Here is an 18,302-nt window from a genome sequence, read left to right as displayed (position 1 = left end):
TTGCGCTGGTTTACATGTATTTATTTTATTTATTTATTTTTTCATTCGTTACACGCCCAGACCCTGGGGTATCACGGCGTGGTTACAGACAGCTTGGTAATTGGCCATACATTTGAAGAAGGCATATAGCAGTTCGTACAAATTATAAAAAACAGCATTTGCAGGTTCAGCAGATGAAGGTTATAATAGTTTGGGTTCAACAGTGTAACAACTTTCTGAGCTATTGTTTTCAACCATTCCACGAAGATTGGGGAAACCACACAGGCTGGACCAGTCCTGCATCCAGGAACGCCCTCGGTACACAGTGGCAGGTGCAGATCTGACCTAGGTGTGTTTAGCTCCCGACGTCGGACTCGCAGCGCTTAGCCCTTTGTGTGACAACATGGCAGCGGAGGCTGATGGGAGGCGCGTCAGTCTTCAGCCATGGACTGCACCGCCCCCTTAGCTTAATTGTAATCTCATTGTATTTGTATAGCGCCAAGCCGCTGCGCATAGTGCAGTAGGAACGAATAAAAATGGGTTCATGCGGAGGGGGAAGAGATATAGGAAAGACGAGGGAAAACAAATAGTGGTTCAGAAAGCGGTAACGTAAACCAATGTAAAAGAGCGACAAGCCTGTGACGAAGCACACGCCATCACGCTCATGGGTGATACCGCAGTATAGCCTCACCATGGGATCTCTGATGACAGAATGCCTTTGATGAAAAGTTCACTGTATAACTCTCCATCGGGGGGAAAAAAGTAAACTCGCTGTTCTCACAGGGACATTTAAATAGGAAGAACTTTAGTAGTGTTAAATCATTGCAAAAACCATTGTCTCTGACAAGACTCTTAATAAGTGTTACTGTTTGGATGTTAAGGACTGGTACATATGTTTTGCTTCTGAAAAACCATACAGAGCTCCAGTTGCCTTCCTAACATCTTTTGAGAACGATAAACTGTGTTTCTTCCATGATATGTTCCTGTTTAACACACAGTAGGGCATTGCCTTTTCCTGGAAGATCCCATGTTCTACAAATCATACATAGTACGCTGCATGCCTGTGTCTGCAGGCAGGGCTCTTTATCCCGCGGTAACTCTTTTCTGGGTGTGCTTTGTCTTGGGCGTATGTTTGCTAAATGATGTGTTCAGCTCGCATGACATGAATTCTGATACTTGCAGCTTTAAGTTCAGGATGTTGGGGTATAAAACTACACCTGAACCTTTTTAAATATATTTCTGTAACTTATCGGGTTGCTTTTCTATGTGATTTTGTGTACATTTCAAGTCACTTTAACAAAATGGAGAGGCCGTGAAAATGGTGGTGGGAAAGGGGAGAACATTTAAATAAAGATTTGAGAATCCTCGGCGTATAAGTGACCCAAAAGAACAGTTTCCCTTGAACCGGGCCCTCGTGAACTTTACATCAAAGAAGAAAGAGGTGGGGTAACCGCACAGATGGAGACAGAAGAGGAACAATTAAATGGATCCGACTAGAACTGGGAAACCTCAGAAGCTGAGATCTAGAAATGAAGGTGTTTTGGTAAAAATACAGGGCTCTATTTTGTAGTAGGCAGGCAAGAGATGGGTACGAATGTGACTAGAAAAGGTATGGTGTGTCCGGCAGCGAATGGGTTACAAAGGTCTGACTCAGAATCTGGTTGAAAGCTTTTTGTTTCCCAATATTTGTCCCGTATCTGACACCTGTGTACCTCTCTCTCAACTCTGGGGTCTGCTCGCTGCCTCTGTCTCCTTCCTTTCTCTCCTGTCCGCCACTGTCAATCATCTACGTCCAGCCCAGTTGCTCTTGGTACCGGTCAGTGGGATCCTGTTCTCCAGCTGTTTGTGTTCCTCTCACCCTTGCTGCTGTTCACTGGTTCGCTGTTTGGCATTGAGGTTTACTCCATTTGGCTTGTCAGTCTCTCCACATCCCCCCTCCCCCTCTCTGCCACCCCGCTTCTCGGCTTCATCAGGACCCCCTCCTCCTGAATCCTGTCCTTTTGTGATCCTTGTCGCCTGATGAAGGAAAAGTAAACCAAGACCCTTTTACTCGCTACGTCTGTGTCTCGGGGGGTCACTGCATTACAGATCATTTGATTGAAGTTGGGAGGAGAGGTGGGACCATGCAAAGGTGTTGTGGTAATAGATGGAACAGTGAATTGCGAGATTTGATCAGGTTAAGACCGGAAGATGGAGAGTTTGATGAAAGAGTATGACACCGCAGGAAGAGGACAGCTGATTGGCTTCCTTGGAGATGTCCCTCCCCATTCCTTGGCCAGTTTCTTGCTCTTTTATTCCCTCCGCCCATGTCCGCTCTCTGAGATCGTGCTTACCGCTGCGATTTAGAGCCCCAGTGCTTCTAGGGTAGAATTACTCCGATTCCGTACTCTGTCTCTCCCCCATGCAGTGGAGCACACTGCAAAGGGATGCACGCAGCGCTCAATGTTGTGGACGGATTCTCTCTCTGGCTTTGCCCGTCCAGTATAAAGCTGAAGGTGCCAGGTTACATGGGCCTGTGGGGATCAAGCCCCACCAATGATGCATTGGAGTGGCTGTGGAAGCCTACTTTGCACCATGCAAGCTGCCTGCAACCTGCACTGCTCAGTCAGGCTCGCTTGAGCCAGCAGCCCAGAGACTGACCAATCATGCGGGCACATCATTTGGGGATTGACAAGGGTAGCAGCTGCTACGCCTGGCCCCCCCTCTGCTACTCCTAGACCTGTCCTTGCAAACATCTATGCCACTGGAAAAAGAGGCAGTGCCAAGAGTAGATATCGGTGTTGCAGCTGAAAAAGGCAGTTCTAAATGCAGCTAAATGTGCCACAGCTTTCTTCACCTGGAATCTAGATCTCATTAGCTGGAGAAATAACAGGGATGCAGGAAAAACCATGGAGCCGCCCAAAGCCTCAAAGGTTGGGCTCAGAGATGGGGCTGTCTGTGCAGCTCATACCCTGGTTTTATGCGAAATTTCAGCCTTTTGAAGGCCGCACATAAAGACAGATTTATTTCGGTCGATTTTGCGCTGCCCTCAAAAAGCAGAAATAACATGAATTTGGGGGGGGTTCACCCCTGGAACCTCCTTTCCACCCCCACACTACCTCCTCTCTCTCCAAGCATACTCACTCAATCGCCAACCACATTCTCACACTCATACACACAAACACCCATGCAAACAAGCAACCAGTTGGATTTACCCCCCTACTCCTCCCCCTTCACAAACATTCCTTTTACATGCGTTTGAGATGGATTTCTAAACTCTGACCTGGTGGGCAGAAGTTTAGGAGGCCACCCTCGGTTTTGTGAAATGGGGGAACCTTCTGGACAAGCCAGACCAATCTAGGTAGCTTGGCAGGTGGTCAAGACTAAGTCTCGGGAGGGGTGCGAGTGATCGGAAGCCCACAATGAGCATACACAGCAACGAACCACAAATTACTCTTAGACAAGTGTATATGAAAAATAGCTATACATTTATTGTCGGCTGGACCAAATAGACACCAGTAACTTTAGCAATGAGAAAAACAGATATCGCACAATCCTTCATCTATACAGTATATATACATTACATTTCCTAGTGCAATTTAGTTATAAGCTATAACCACAACCTGCAAAGAAAAGGGTTACGTTCAGTACACAAATAGCAGAAGTAATCCTTCCGGGTTCGTTCCCTAACTTTCGAGTCCAACCCTAAGAAGAGTGGAGCCTTGTGCTCAACAGTACAGTTGTAAAAACACACGATCGCGCAGATGAACAAAAGAGCTGGTCTTCTTGTAGGGGCTGTAGCAAGTCAGGAAGGTGCTTGAGGCAATGAAGAATAAGTTCCCACTATTCAAGTAGGCCCTGCCCTTGGCGGCAAAGCAGTATTCAAGTGGTGAGAATAGCTAGGGAGCAGCGCAGGCTAACCCAGCCAAGTTCGAGTACCTTTAAGGGATAATTGTGCAAAAAAAAACGATTGGCTGTGTGTCATGGCCACAGGACAAGGGCCACTATCTTTGCCATCTAAAGGGTCCAAATGGACCCAGTCCTGGCGCCTCTGGCACCAGGCTCATGATGTGCAGGGGTCTCTGTGAGTGGCAAGGTGGATCCACAAGGCGAGACCAAAGGGAGGGGCCGGGACCACGCTATTTAAGCCAGCCCCACCCGCAAAGGTGCTTCGCTTTGGTCTGCTTTCAGCAGCGTAATGCTTACCACCGCCTGCAGAGTCCTTACCTGTTTTCCAGCTCATCATCTCGACGCGCATCTCTCCTGGTTCAAGTGAATCTTCTTCAGCGCACACCATACTTGCTTCCAGCAATACCACCGCCGAACGCACAGCTTACCTGGCTCCAGCAACATCATCGCCGAGTGCACATCTTACTTGTCTCCTGCAATCCCATCGCTTGCAGCGCATCACATCTTACCGGATTCCCATTGCCATCGGAGTCGGAGTGCATCCTCACCTGTTCGGACGTCTAGCTATGCAGAGTTCTTCTCGTCCATCATCTTCGCAAAATTCACCAAATCACTGATCGCTGAAAGGTCTTTGGATAGCCACTTCCCGTTTGAGAAAAGAACATACAAGGTAAGAAACTGCATAAATAACTTATGCTTGGCCGCTCAACACCTGAGCCTTGCGTTCAACCCTGAAAGTCAATTTACCTTCTAAATTGAGAGCCTCGCTAACCTCTTTGGCACCATTTGGGCTCGCTCTTAACACAGCGACTCCGCGTGGTCATCTTCACACCTACTGGGGAGAGAAAAGACATTACAAGAATTATGGACAATAATCGCAGTGAAAAGACATTGCACAAGGATACGGACAATAATCCTTGTTAAGAACACTTACCTTCAAAGTGGTACAGTCACAGGCGGCCTGACCCGCCTCACCCACAGACCAGTGAAGCAACTAGGTCCACCGCAGGCGCTCCTGCTGATGAGAAGCAGGATGGAGAGTTCATCCTCACAAGAAATCGGGTGAGCCTATATGAGTAAATGCTTGCTCATCTCATTCTGGAACGAAGGGTCCGAGGGAAATCGCGATCCAACCACACCAATCTCAATGCCTCTCGTATTCTCTCAGGGGGGCACTACCAGCAAACCGAGCAGCCCGCATTACCGTAGCTGGGGGAGAAAATCAATCCAGAGGAACCAATTCCTGGGAGGGCTCCAACCGTGCCCAAACGTCCCCGCAGAGACCAGGTGAGCGTAACACTGTGCCAGGGGGCAACCAGTAAGTTATGCAAGTACTCAGCAACCCTCGGCAGAGTCTGGACCAAACTTCGCCAGTTCAGTCGAGGTCACTAGTAGGTTCGAGTCCAGCAGTTATGCAGCACTCTGGCTCCCAACAGCTGCAGTGGAGAACGATTGTCTGTGGCGGGACACGGGTCTTTTCTCAGCTTCTGGGTAAGGTATGAAGAAAATTCTGGTGCAGCTGGCTTCAGGGCACAGGAGAGCAGGACAGCAGGTGAACTATAGCGACCGTCACCACCAGGTAGCGATGCGGGAATCGTGGATCGTTGCTTCGCTCCTTCTGTAGTTCAGTGACAATACAGGTGATCGACCTGGTATGGCTGCAGAGCCCGGTGTCTTATCCAAGATTCGCTTTGCAGTAAACCCGAGGGCTTCCAATAGAAGATCTGCTATCTTGCAGGCATCCCAGACGCAGACCAATCGTGTCCCACAGTGGTTATGTCATTCAGGCACTCCAGACATCCTGGCAATAGCAGTGCGGATTGGGACTAGACAGTCCCAGCTCTCTTCCTGGGCACACATGTAACGGGCATAAGCCTGCGACAGAGATCAGGTTTTGTGGGAGGCTGCATGTCCAATAAAGGAAAACCTGGATTAATCAAACTGAGTGAAGGCAAGGAACAAAATTGCCATGGGACAGAACAAAAGACTTTGCGGTTTGGCCATTTTCGGACCTGGCCAGAGTCTTGAGCCAAATGTGGTAAATGTGGTTTAACTCAGTAAAAAGAACTAAAACATTATGAAAATAACTGATGCCACCAGCTCGTCCCAGGCACACTAGTACAGGGACCCAAAAAACTTTTGAGGGTGCCTTAACAAAAAGGGACCCCCAGCGCACGCTACTGGAAGGCACATTGTGCACTGTTAAAGTTACCAAGAAAAAAACACACACACACACACACACCTCTCCCCCTCCACACCCCTCCACACACACACACGTCTCCCCCTCCACACACACACACACACCTCTCCCCCTCCACACACACACACACACCTCTCCCCCTCCACACACACACCTCTCCCCCTTCACACACACACACGCACCTCTCCCCTTCCACACACACCCCCCCTCCACACACACGTCTCGCCCTCCACAGACACCTCTCCCCCTCCACACACACACACACACACCTCTCCCCCTCCACACACACAATTCTCCCCCTCCACACACACACACACACACACACCTCTCCCCCTCCACACACACACACACCTCTCCCCTTCCACACACACACACACACACCTCTCCCCCTCCACACACACAATTCTCCCCCTCCACACACACACACACACACACACCTCTCTCCCTCCACACACACACACACACACCCACCCCTCTCCCCCTCCCCACACACACACCCCTCTCCCCCTCCCCACACATACCCCTCTCCCCCTCCCCACACACACACACCCCTCCCCCTCCACACACACCCCTCCCCCTCCACACACACACCTCTCCCCCTCCACACACACCTCTCCCCCTCCACACACACACACACCTCTCCCCCTCCACACACGCACACCTCTCCCCCTCCACACACGCACACCTCTCCCCCTCCACACACACCTCCCTCACCCCCTCCCCCACACACACACACACACCGCTCTCCTCCACACACACACACACCTCCCCCCACCACACACACCTCCCTCTCCCTCCCCTCCACACACACCTCCCTCTCCCCCCTCCCCCACACACAGACCTACCTCTCCCACCTGCCCCCCAGTGGCTGACAGTTCGGTCTTTCTGAATTGGTAATTTGTTTAATCGATTTATAAAAATAAAAAAAAAGGTTCTATATCATTTTATCAATGGGTGAAATTCCAAAGGCTTTTCCAGAGTATTTCTTTACTGAAAAAACTCACCCCATCCTCTGTTTATCTATTCCCGACCACCCCTTATATATTCTTTTCTATCACCCCACTATATATATTTCCCATCGAAGTGTCACCCATCGAAGAATGCTACACCACAAAAACATTGATTTATTCACTTAGAACGATGGGGACCAGGCCTCGCTAGCTGGGAATGGCTAAGGGTAGCCAGCAGTGTGACAGCACAGCATTAATGCAAAGCTCATTTGTGTTTCTCAGTGTCTGCTTTGCACATCTGGTGAGCCACTGGGCCTGTGATGAGATGGGTGTGTCCCAGTGGCTTCTGTTGCCAGTCCTGCCTGGGCACTGTGTGTCCTGACCCAGATATGACAGACCTGCATCACAGGCACAGTGTAGATAGATGCAAGGGGAGATAATTAATTCACACGAAGTTGCCCTCCGCCTTTGAAGTAAACCATCTGTTGCTTCCTCAAGCATAACAAATATACATTTGGAAGGATAGCTCAGGGGGAACACACTTGCTTATGGGAACAAGGGGATGCAGTGCAACATGGGTTCAGTTCCTGTTCCAGTGGTTAAAAGCTGGAGGAGGTTGCCATTAAACCGCATATAAAGTGCCAAAGAAAATAATAAAATCAGCATTTTCTAGATGTGATGTCATGGAGCTGCTGCTGTTTACATTTTAAAATTAAAAAAAATAAAAAAAAACTGCAATTACTGTGACTTGCAGCACATCCTTCCCCTCTAACAAAAAAACTGTGCGTTACCTATCAAATAATCAAAACAGAAAGGTGATTACTGGAAGTTTTCAAATCATTCATAACCACTGGCACAGCTCTGGGTTTGAGGTGTGTGCTTGAGGCTCAATGTTATTGAGGCTGTTACTAGAGACTTAAGATGTTGTACTAGTGACTTGCAGATGTTGGGAGAGTTTTTGAGACGTAAGGTGTTGTAAGAGAGTTGATGTGCATTGAATGCAGATATGAGATGTTTGAGGAGGGTAATAGACTCACATTTTTGGGGTGTTGGACGGTACCGGAGACTTAAGTTGCTAGTTTGCTTGAGGTTGATGGTGCTGGAGATTTGCGTTGCTGGAGGGTGGAACTGTGTAAACACGAAGGTGTTGGAGCAAGGCAATGGAGGTGTAAGGTGTTGGAGGGCGGGTGTGGGTGAAAGACATTTATAGCTGTTGACAGAGGGCCGTTGGCGACTTGCAGTAGATGGTGGGGTGCCCGCGGTGAAAATGGTTATGGGATATTCAGGCTCTGGGTGACTGGCAGGAGTGGGTTGCTCTGCAATGGTTCAAAGTGCACTATTGAGAAAGTCCCTGCACATATTGTCTAAGTGTAAAATCATGACGTGGTACAGCCTCTGGTTGTCTTCTGGTTGGAATTGTACTGGTCAGTTGCGGTTTCCAGTCTGTGGCCAGACACTTGGCAGGTACTGGATGTCTGTGCTTTGGGGTTTAGGCCTTGTTGAGATGCTCTGTCTCATTACAGTTTAGACCAAGTTATGTACAATAGTCCAGGTTGTTGTGTTGGACGACTGCTTACATTCACAGTAATTTGGGAATATGGATCTATACACACCGATAAACGCTACATACAGTGATACACTCTTGTATGAAATGTACATCATATTATGGTGACATAGTAACCATATTTCTTGGTCTACTGAGGAACAATGCTATGTAATTCCACTTGCTGTTTTCCTAAGGGGTGGGAGGTCATGTGCCATCACATCCTGTGATGCCACTTGGGGGTTGGGTCAAATGACATCATTTCCTGTGATGTCATTGGAGATCTGGGGGTCATTTGATGTCACTTTCGCTACCCCTGGCATTTTGGTACAATGGCGTGATGCTGGCACGGTGGCAGCATTCTTAAATTTGTCTCAGGAGGATAGCTCGGGGGCAAAGCGCTTGCCTTGCAAGCAAGACGACGCAGAAGAACATGGGTTCGATCCATGGTCTGCACTTAGAAACCTCTGGGTATAAAGTGTGTTATAAATAACAAATTATAATAATTTGGGACGCATGGGAAGAGCCCTGCCCATGCATTTATTTATTCATTCATTTGTTACACACCCAGAACCTGGGGTATCACGGCGTGGTTACAGACAGCTTGAAAATATATTAGTAAACACAGGCATTAGTTGAAAATAGGATACAAAAACATTGGTATATACATGGTCATTTAACAATATAATTGTCCTAGTTTGGTTAGGAGACTTGCACATTCGCTCTCACAGCATTAAATCCGTATGGTGCATTTCGATATGGGCCCCACTATTAATATTGCGAACTTTGCACCCATGGTTGGCTAGGCATTGCTTTTTACTACACAAATCGTGGCTAAAGATGGGAGTACAGTCCCTGGAGCGAGTATCTGGGCCTTGGATGCAACCCGTAGCCAACATGACAGTTGCTGGGCTTTTAATGGCAAGCATTGGTTTCTGTTTGCGTGCACCACACTCCATACATGCCTTGTAATCACAATAGCTTCGAATTGGTGAATGCTGGGAAAACGCGTATACAGAAGCCCAACCTGTTGGCTTTGTCATTGCTTCTTTGCATTCCATGTGACTGTCCCATCTACAAGGCTCGTTCCTACCTCACAGCAGGATTCCCTTCAGCTTTGCCTGAGCATAGGGCGCCCGGTTAAAAATAGATATCTGTGACCCGGGGCAGTGAGTGATGGGAAGTCCGGTGGAAACGCTGCCTATTGGTGGGGCTTGGGCCCGTGCCTAACCTACTGTGCTTTCCCTCCACTTGCCTAGAGCTCTCTGCGTCCGACCATTCAGTAACTGGCCTCTGCTCCCAGAAAAACAAAGGATATAACCTTCACTGGACCGGCCGAACTTTAGCGGGGACCGGGTCATGCATGACGGGGGCGCCACGCTAACGAGCTCGAGAACGGGGGAAACTGGAACAAAGGCGCCAAACAGAGTATGGAAATATAGTGGCCGTGTTCTCTTTAGCGAGGAGGTTTGGCCAAAGGGAACTGAGAGCCCGTGTGAGATAGAGGGGGTGTACGCGTGCGAGGAAGAGAGAAGGGGAGAGAAAGAGGAGGGTGGCACCGGAGGGCGGGAGAGAGGGGGTAGGTTCCATGATGTTTGTAGGGTGGTTCTACATTTGGCGCGCGGGTGCAGATGACCCCTTTGATGCGCGGGCGCTTTCCCACAACTGCGAAAACCCACTGCTTATGTGAGGGGGCGAGGGGGATGTATTGGCGTGCTCTAGTAAAGTGGAATGGAAAAAGGTACCTGCATAATTTGGGCAACAAGCAGTTTCATTTGGTGCGGTTTTGTACCTTCGTAGCGCACATCTTGGCACAGAATTCATACATTTTAAGTAGTGGGGAGAATAAATTGAGTGCAGTAAATGGGGGGGAGACAGCTGGTGGTGCGTAGATGAAGATGATGATGATGATGATGATGAAGAAGAAGAAGAAGAATACATTTCCTTTAGCAAACTCTCCCAAGGCTGGTTTCCACGGTCTGATCATTGGCGTTGAGTGATGTGAGCCACGATAGTACCGCATTCATCTGCAAGCAGGTGGACAGCCACACAAAGAAGGGTAAACGGCGTCCATGATTGTGGAACACCTTTTGGCGAGGCCTGTCTCTGTCCCATCGAGTGTAGCACCGCCTTACTATCTCTGTCCAGCAAATGCACCGCCTTACTGTCTCTGTCCAGCAAATGCACCGTCTTACTGTCTCTGTCCAGCAAATGCACCGTCTTACTGTCTCTGTCCAGCAAATACACACCGAGTGTAGCACCGCCTTACTGTCTCTGTCCAGCAAATGCACCGTCTTACTGTCTCTGTCCAGCAAATGCACACCGAGTGTAGCACCGCCTTACTGTCTCTGTCCAGCAAATGCACCGCCTTATTGTCCCTGTCCAGCAAATACACATCGAGTGTAGCACCGCCTTACTGTCTCCGTCCAGCAAATGCACCGCCTTACTGTCTCCGTCCAGCAAATGCACCGCCTTACCGCCTTACTGTCTCTGTCCAACAAATACACATCGAGTGTAGCACCGCCTTACTGTCTCCGTCCAGCAAATGCACTGCCTTACTGTCTCCGTCCAGCAAATGCACCGCCTTACTGTCTCTGCCCAGCAAATACACATCGAACGTAGCACCGCCTTACTGTCTCTGTCCAGCAAATACACATCGAACGTAGCACCGCCTTACTGTCTCTGTCGAGCAAATACACATCAAACGTAGCACCGCCTTACTGTCTCTGTCCAGCAAATACACATCGAATGTAGCACCGCCTTACTGTCTCTGTCCAGCAAATACACATCGACGGTAGCACCGCCTTGCTGTCTCTGTCCAGCAAATACACATTGAGTGTAGCACCGCCTTAGTCCATGAAGAATGTGGCTTTCTTGGGGTGTAGCACAGTTCTAGCTAAAGCATTGCAGAGGGGTCCTATGCCGCGACCCTAGCAATGCTTACCCTAGTTCTATGCTTCTCCCTCCCCACACCTAGGGGGTGGGGAGGGAGAAGAGAAAATAGAAGAGGACCCAAAAAGTGGGGCCCTCCCGTCCCCTGCACACTGTTTACTGATGCCACATAGGGCCTTCAAATATATGGATATAGATATATAACAGCAGTTTGTTAGTTGAGCATATAACAATTTATTTGGCAAAGAGGAAAACAAAATTTGCCAAAAGGCACATTCTGTTGTACAAAGTAATTCGTGACGTTTAACATATTAAAACAAATTGCGAAGAAGCAATAAATGATGGAGAGGTGATGCTGTCCAATTGTGGAGTGGCCGACGCGTTTCGAGGGTAACCTCTTCTTCATAAGGGCCCAATTGAACTGTTGACAACATTTCAAGGAGACAAAAAGTAAAATCTTTTATTTTATTTCCATAACAGTCAAGGACTGACTGACAAGCTGTACATAACTCGGGATGCTAGCGAGATGGTGAAGAGCAGAATACTGGAGATCTAGTATGGTGAAAAGAGTGAACTAACAGATCAAAGAGAAACACTCTATACTAATAGCTAAACACATAACAAAGGAGATGTATTGTGTGAGATCCACCTACATGGTGGGATCTAGAAAATGGCGTGATGAAGAGTCAGACAGATCGAGATAAGCCAAAAGCGGTAGTGGGTTCTAAATAGCAAGGACCACCCTTGAATAGTGAAAAAGCTGAGTCAATATGGGGAGCGTGTTTAAGAAAAAACCATACCCCTCCTGTGGACGGAGAAAGAATAACTCCAAAAGAGCGCTACTGAATAAAATAAATAATACTTAAAATAAACCGGAAATGGTTTTGAAGAATGCACTCACTCGAGTTGCGGGACGAGTAGCCAAGGCAACAGGGGCATCCGTGTGGTCAACAAGTATTCGAAACAATTATACGATGCAGGGCATCTGCAAAGAGACACGTACTGCTGGCACCTAAGTGGGGACATATACATTTCTGTTATACTGGAGAGAAATGAACCTGGGGTCTCCCAACCGGGCAAAGGGACCCAAGTAGCGGTAGCTTACCTGTACAGTGCGGGGAACACTGTTAGTGGAAACTGAAACCGGCAGGCAGTGGCTCCGCGCGGTCGTAACCTAGGGAACGAGCTGTGCTGGGGACACGCCGTCAGACGTAGAAAGGAAACTAAATAATAAACATAGAAAAGGGCATAGAAGCCGGTGAGTGAGGAATATGGAGGCCATCATGCAATGGCGCATAGTGCAAGCGTACTCATAGGGACTGACCAGAGATCAGGATAAATAAGAAAAGTAGAGTTAATATGTTCCATAATGAAACATAAGAATTCTGGTGTTCACCATCGCAACGCATTTTATAATTTTGGTTCTAATGGAACAGAAATTTGTGAATAGTACAATAATCGTTACAGTCATGATAGATAACACAAATGGTACATGCAGTTTACTCTTAATAGTCCAAAACAAATCATGTAGAGTCATGAGGCTACTCATTATATAGTGAGACAAGTATAATTCAATGGCAAGGGGATAAAAGATTGCGATGTAGCCTATTACTCATACAAGGTTCGAACGAATGGAGAGATGGTTCAATTGGTCATTCGTGAACAGGTGCAAACATTTAAGTGAATATAGGCAAGTCAAACATAGGAAAATACAGTTCCCTTGAAGAAAACATCAAAGTCACAGCACTTGTAATGACAAAGAAAAAAATTTTTTTTTTTTTTTTTTTTTAAGGTCCGGGATACTGACACTTGTGCATAGTAGTTGGCGATGTAACATGTGAGTTTCACAATTCACTATAGAAAGCAACTCAAAGAGAATTCATCATTCAGACCCTTAGGTTGCAAAGTGTCAAGTGTGTGGATCCAGTACTTCTCTCGCTGTGACAACAGGGATTGGTAATTGCCACCTCTGTGTGGACGTTTGACAATTTCTATGACTTGAAATTTAATTTGTGCAATCGTATGTTGGAATTCGATGAAGTGCCTTGCCACTGGGGATCTGAGATTCTTACATCTGATGGTGGATTTGTGTTCTGACCATCTTTCTTTGACGGGTCTTGTGGTTTGTCCTATGTATAATTTACCACAGGGACATTTCAATGAGTAGATGACACCTGCGGAGAGGCAGGTGGAAAAGTCTCTGATTTTGAATTTCTTCCCAGTTTGTGGGTGAGATATCGTTTCACCTTTTATAACATTGTTACAGTTCGTACAGTTCAAGCAGGGAAAGGTACCCTTCTTTATGGTACTCAGTACAAGTTGTTTGTCTTTAGGAGGTCTTTCCGCTCTCACTAGTTTATCTTTGAGATTATGTCCACGTTTAAAGGCCATCATTGGTGCTTTGGGAAATAATTTCAGGAGAGAGGGATCATTGTGTAGTATGGTCCAATTTTTACGCAGAGTTTTGCTGATTTGGAAACTCTGTCGTGAGTACTTTGAAATGTAGAGTAGCGGTGTGGACTTGTCCTTGACTTTAGGGATGCGTAGTTGTTCCTTCGTGAAGGTCTCTGATCTGTTGCGGGCTTCTCCTGTGATAGTATCTGGATACCCCCTAGATCCAAATCGTTCAACTAGAAATGAACATTCTGAGTCAAGGCCTGCTGGGTCTGAGATAATTCTCTTCAATCTTAACATTTGACTGAATGGTAGGCTTTTGAGCATGGGTTTAGGATGGAAACTGCTGAAATGTAAAAGATTATTCACGTCTGTTGGTTTATGGTACACCGTGGTGTCGATGTGACCCTCTTTGATCTGTAAGCTCACATCCAAAAAATGTAATGAAGGGTCCCCTACTTCCATTGTGAATTTGATTGTGTTGTTCACTGAATTCAGATGTTCCAAAAAAAGATCCAATTCATCTCGTGTACCACACCAGATACCGAAGATATCATCTATATAACGTTTCCAGGTCAAGATTTTAAATGACCAAAATGGGTGATCCAACACGTTTTCTTTTTCAAATTTATACATGTAGGTGTTAGCATAAACCGGAGCCATGGCCGACCCCATTGAAGTACCTGATGATTGTACATAGTATTGGCCCTGAAATCTAAAGTAACTGTTGTGAAGAATTATTTCCAGTAATTCCACAATAAATTCTTTGTTCCCTCTTATATGTTCATGATTCAACAGGAGCCAGAGTACAGCATCAACCCCTTCGATGTGGGGAATAGAGGTGTAAAGGCTGCATACATCCATACTAAAGAGAATGCAGCTAGTGTCCAGGGCTATGATTTCTTGTAGACAGTTGAGGAAGTCTGTAGTGTCCTTCAGGTAGGTTGGTATTTCCTGGATTAGAGGTTGAAGTAAACGATCCACATAGATGGCCAATGGGTCAAATATGCTATCAGTTCCCGCAACTATTGGTCTGAGTGGCGGATTAATGTTGTCTTTATGAACCTTTGGTAAGCCATAGAACACAGGCGTGATTGGATATTTGTTTATAAGGAACTGACTTGTTTTTGAATCAATCCAGTTGTTTTCCAAAGCATTGTCAATAGCTTTCTGGATGATGGCTTTGATTCTAAGTAGTGGATCATTATCAAGTTTTGTGTAAGTAACGGTGTCGTTAAGTAGTTCCAGACATCTCCGTGTGTAGTAGGATGAATCCATGATCACGATTGCCCCACCCTTATCCGCAGGTTTGATAGTTAAATCTTCATCTTTAGCCAGCTGTTCAACATGTTCAAGTTGGCTATTCTTAATATTAACTGGTTTAGTGCTATGGTAATTAATTCTTTTGAGGTCATTAATGACACTCTTCTCGAAGAGATCCAAGATCGAATTTTGAATCTGAGGGTCGAAAGTACTCTTGGGGCGCATCTGTAGGATGTCATCCTCTAGGGCCTGTGATTCTGTATCCAAATCGGATTCGAAAAACATCTTCAATCTTAATTTCCTCAACAATCTGTGAAGACAGATTTTTTCTTCAAATAGTGATGTGTTGCAAGTAGGAACAAAGGAAAGACCACGGTTTAAGATATCAAGTTGGCCACTCGTCAGGTTTTTGCTTGATAGGTTGATGACTAGATTTTCACTTATTTGTATCTTCCTTTTTGTGTTTTTCTTGCCTCGTCGTGTTTTTCTTTTTCTTTTTGTCTGTCTCTCAGGCCTAAAAAAACACCTGTGGTACTAGCAACTGTCCCAGATTGAGATGGTGTAAGGTGGGGAATTGTGGTCCCAGGTGTTGGTACTTGCTGTGGAATTTGTTCTTGTGACTGGTCTTTCGGTATTGGTTCTCCCACACTGCTACTACTACTATCACTCCCTGAGTTGGAGTTGTTAAGATTATTAGCTCGACTTCTGCTGGCGTTTCTGTGATGGTAAAACTCCTGCCAGGTATACACGATATCGTTCAAATAATCGAACGTATCGCGTTTAAACTTACGAAGTTTCCTTTGTTCTATGTCTGCTTTGTAATTGCTCAATTTGGAATTGATATCTTCCAAAAGTTGTGTCAGATCCTCTTTTGACTTGAATTCTGAAAGCTGTATTGTCAGTGCTTCTATGTCTTTGTCGATGGATGTCAATGACTTGGAAAGTTCCTCAATCGTAAGTAAGATCAAGTCAAGTGAACACTTGTTCAGAATTTGATCCCATTTAGCAACAAATGCTTTGCTCTCGCTGCAGAGTGTAGGTCTCAAATAAACCCTCAATCCTCTAGGGATTCTCTGTGATTTGTAATATTCCACTAGGGTACTGGCGTGTAATTTCTGCGATATCTCGCGTCTAATGAGTTTTTCTAATTGAAAGATTATTTTGTCTGGGCTGACTTTACTCTGTAAAGATTGGTCTGTATCCTTGATGAGAGCTAATATGCGTTTAGCTTCTTCCGCATCAAATGCAAGTGTAGTTGCGTGTTTATCTGTGATCTCGTTGATGCGAGAAAATGACATATTTATAATGAACAAGGTTTATATCAGGGTGCTACCCACTTGGTACGTGCCACACTGGAAGACCAGTACATATGGAGAAAACAAAAATGCTGACAGTGGTGCACACCTGGTAACAATTGATATAGAAATTCAAATCATCATTATATGTACAGAAGAGCTGGTTTAAGAATTTAAAGGTGCGGGGGAGGAAAAAAGGCCTTGGCACAAAGCCTAAATCAGAAAAGAGAAAATAGAAGAGGACCCAAAAAGTGGGGCCCTCCCGTCCCCTGCACACTGTTTACTGATGCCACATAGGGCCTTCAAATATATGGATATAGATATATAACAGCAGTTTGTTAGTTGAGCATATAACAATTTATTTGGCAAAGAGGAAAACAAAATTTGCCAAAAGGCACATTCTGTTGTACAAAGTAATTCGTGACGTTTAACATATTAAAACAAATTGCGAAGAAGCAATAAATGATGGAGAGGTGATGCTGTCCAATTGTGGAGTGGCCGACGCGTTTCGAGGGTAACCTCTTCTTCATAAGGGCCCAATTGAACTGTTGACAACATTTCAAGGAGACAAAAAGTAAAATCTTTTATTTTATTTCCATAACAGTCAAGGACTGACTGACAAGCTGTACATAACTCGGGATGCTAGCGAGATGGTGAAGAGCAGAATACTGGAGATCTAGTATGGTGAAAAGAGTGAACTAACAGATCAAAGAGAAACACTCTATACTAATAGCTAAACACATAACAAAGGAGATGTATTGTGTGAGATCCACCTACATGGTGGGATCTAGAAAATGGCGTGATGAAGAGTCAGACAGATCGAGATAAGCCAAAAGCGGTAGTGGGTTCTAAATAGCAAGGACCACCCTTGAATAGTGAAAAAGCTGAGTCAATATGGGGAGCGTGTTTAAGAAAAAACCATACCCCTCCTGTGGACGGAGAAAGAATAACTCCAAAAGAGCGCTACTGAATAAAATAAATAATACTTAAAATAAACCGGAAATGGTTTTGAAGAATGCACTCACTCGAGTTGCGGGACGAGTAGCCAAGGGGAGGGAGAAGGCCAGGTGTGTGAGGCAGAGGAGGTCACAGAAGAAAGGAAGCCGAGCAAGGAGAACAGAGACGGGACAATGTGGAGCAGGCCGTACACCACACACCCCTGAAATGAAACTGAGTACTCGGAGGGTGGAGGGGGGGGGGGCTTGCACCCAAATTTCACATATAAATCTAACAACACTAATTACTGTACCTATGTTTCAACCTGCTGCCAAGTGAATATTCTGTAACAGCGCCTTGATGCCATAGGGCAGTTTGTGTGCTTTAGAAATGGAAATAATTAAACACTGCTGCTGAATATCATCGCTCAAAACTCACTCAATAGACCTGCTAGAACTTTCCGATGATCTGAAGTCCTGTTGAGAGTTCCTAGATTCTGCAAGGTCCCAGCTGGGGGCGCTCTTTTTTCAGTCCTGGCCCCCACTCTGTGGAATTCTCTGCCCGTGTCGCTTCGAGACCCTGATGATTACCTCCAGTTCCGCAGGACTCTGAAAATGTATCATTTCTAATTCTCGGGCGACCTGGTCCGTTCTTTTCGCCTCTGTTTTGTTTAGAAGTCCCTCCACGATACAATACAAGCCACGCCTCTCACCGCAACTTCAGTGAACCAGCAGAGCTCGCACAAGCTGCCAAGGCCTGGACTACACCCGCGCTGGCACAGAAGCGAGATGGATGGAGAAGCTTCGATGTAAATGCTTCCACTGGCAATGGTTCTGGGCACATTTCCAAAGCATACCCTTTCAGCCTGCTATATGCAAATCGGGCGTATTCCCATCTCAAAAGGAACATTCTAGCAAAAGTTAAGGTCACGTCCTTTCTGCCTGAGACCGCAAGCAACACCG

The 18,302-nt window shown here is 46.3% G+C and overlaps 2 protein-coding genes across 3 annotated transcripts in view; one reads left to right on the top strand and one right to left on the bottom strand.

Annotated features, from left to right (window-relative positions):
• The window catches only part of OAF (out at first homolog), a 111,156-nt gene that overhangs the window by 47,535 nt on the left and 45,319 nt on the right, over positions 1-18,302 (top strand). The window lies entirely within an intron of this gene.
• Positions 11,663-17,428, bottom strand: LOC138487784 (uncharacterized). The gene is made up of 3 exons (XM_069614343.1): positions 12,558-17,428; positions 12,354-12,464; positions 11,663-11,873 (listed from the first exon to the last, which is right to left on the bottom strand). Exon 1 carries the CDS (start codon positions 15,392-15,394, stop codon positions 13,307-13,309), a length of 2,088 nt encoding a protein of 695 aa, XP_069470444.1. The 5' UTR covers positions 15,395-17,428; the 3' UTR covers positions 11,663-11,873; positions 12,354-12,464; positions 12,558-13,306.

This window comes from Ambystoma mexicanum, chromosome 9, assembly GCF_040938575.1.
Source record: "Ambystoma mexicanum isolate Mex_15411 chromosome 9, UKY_AmexF1_1, whole genome shotgun sequence".
NCBI lineage: Eukaryota > Metazoa > Chordata > Amphibia > Caudata > Ambystomatidae > Ambystoma > Ambystoma mexicanum.
This window is presented reverse-complemented; position numbering and strand designations above follow the sequence as displayed.

Coding starts and splice junctions, on each gene's coding strand:
- LOC138487784 (XM_069614343.1), bottom strand. CDS start 15,394: ATGTTTTTCGAATCCGATTTGGATACAGAATCACAGGCCCTAGAGGAT.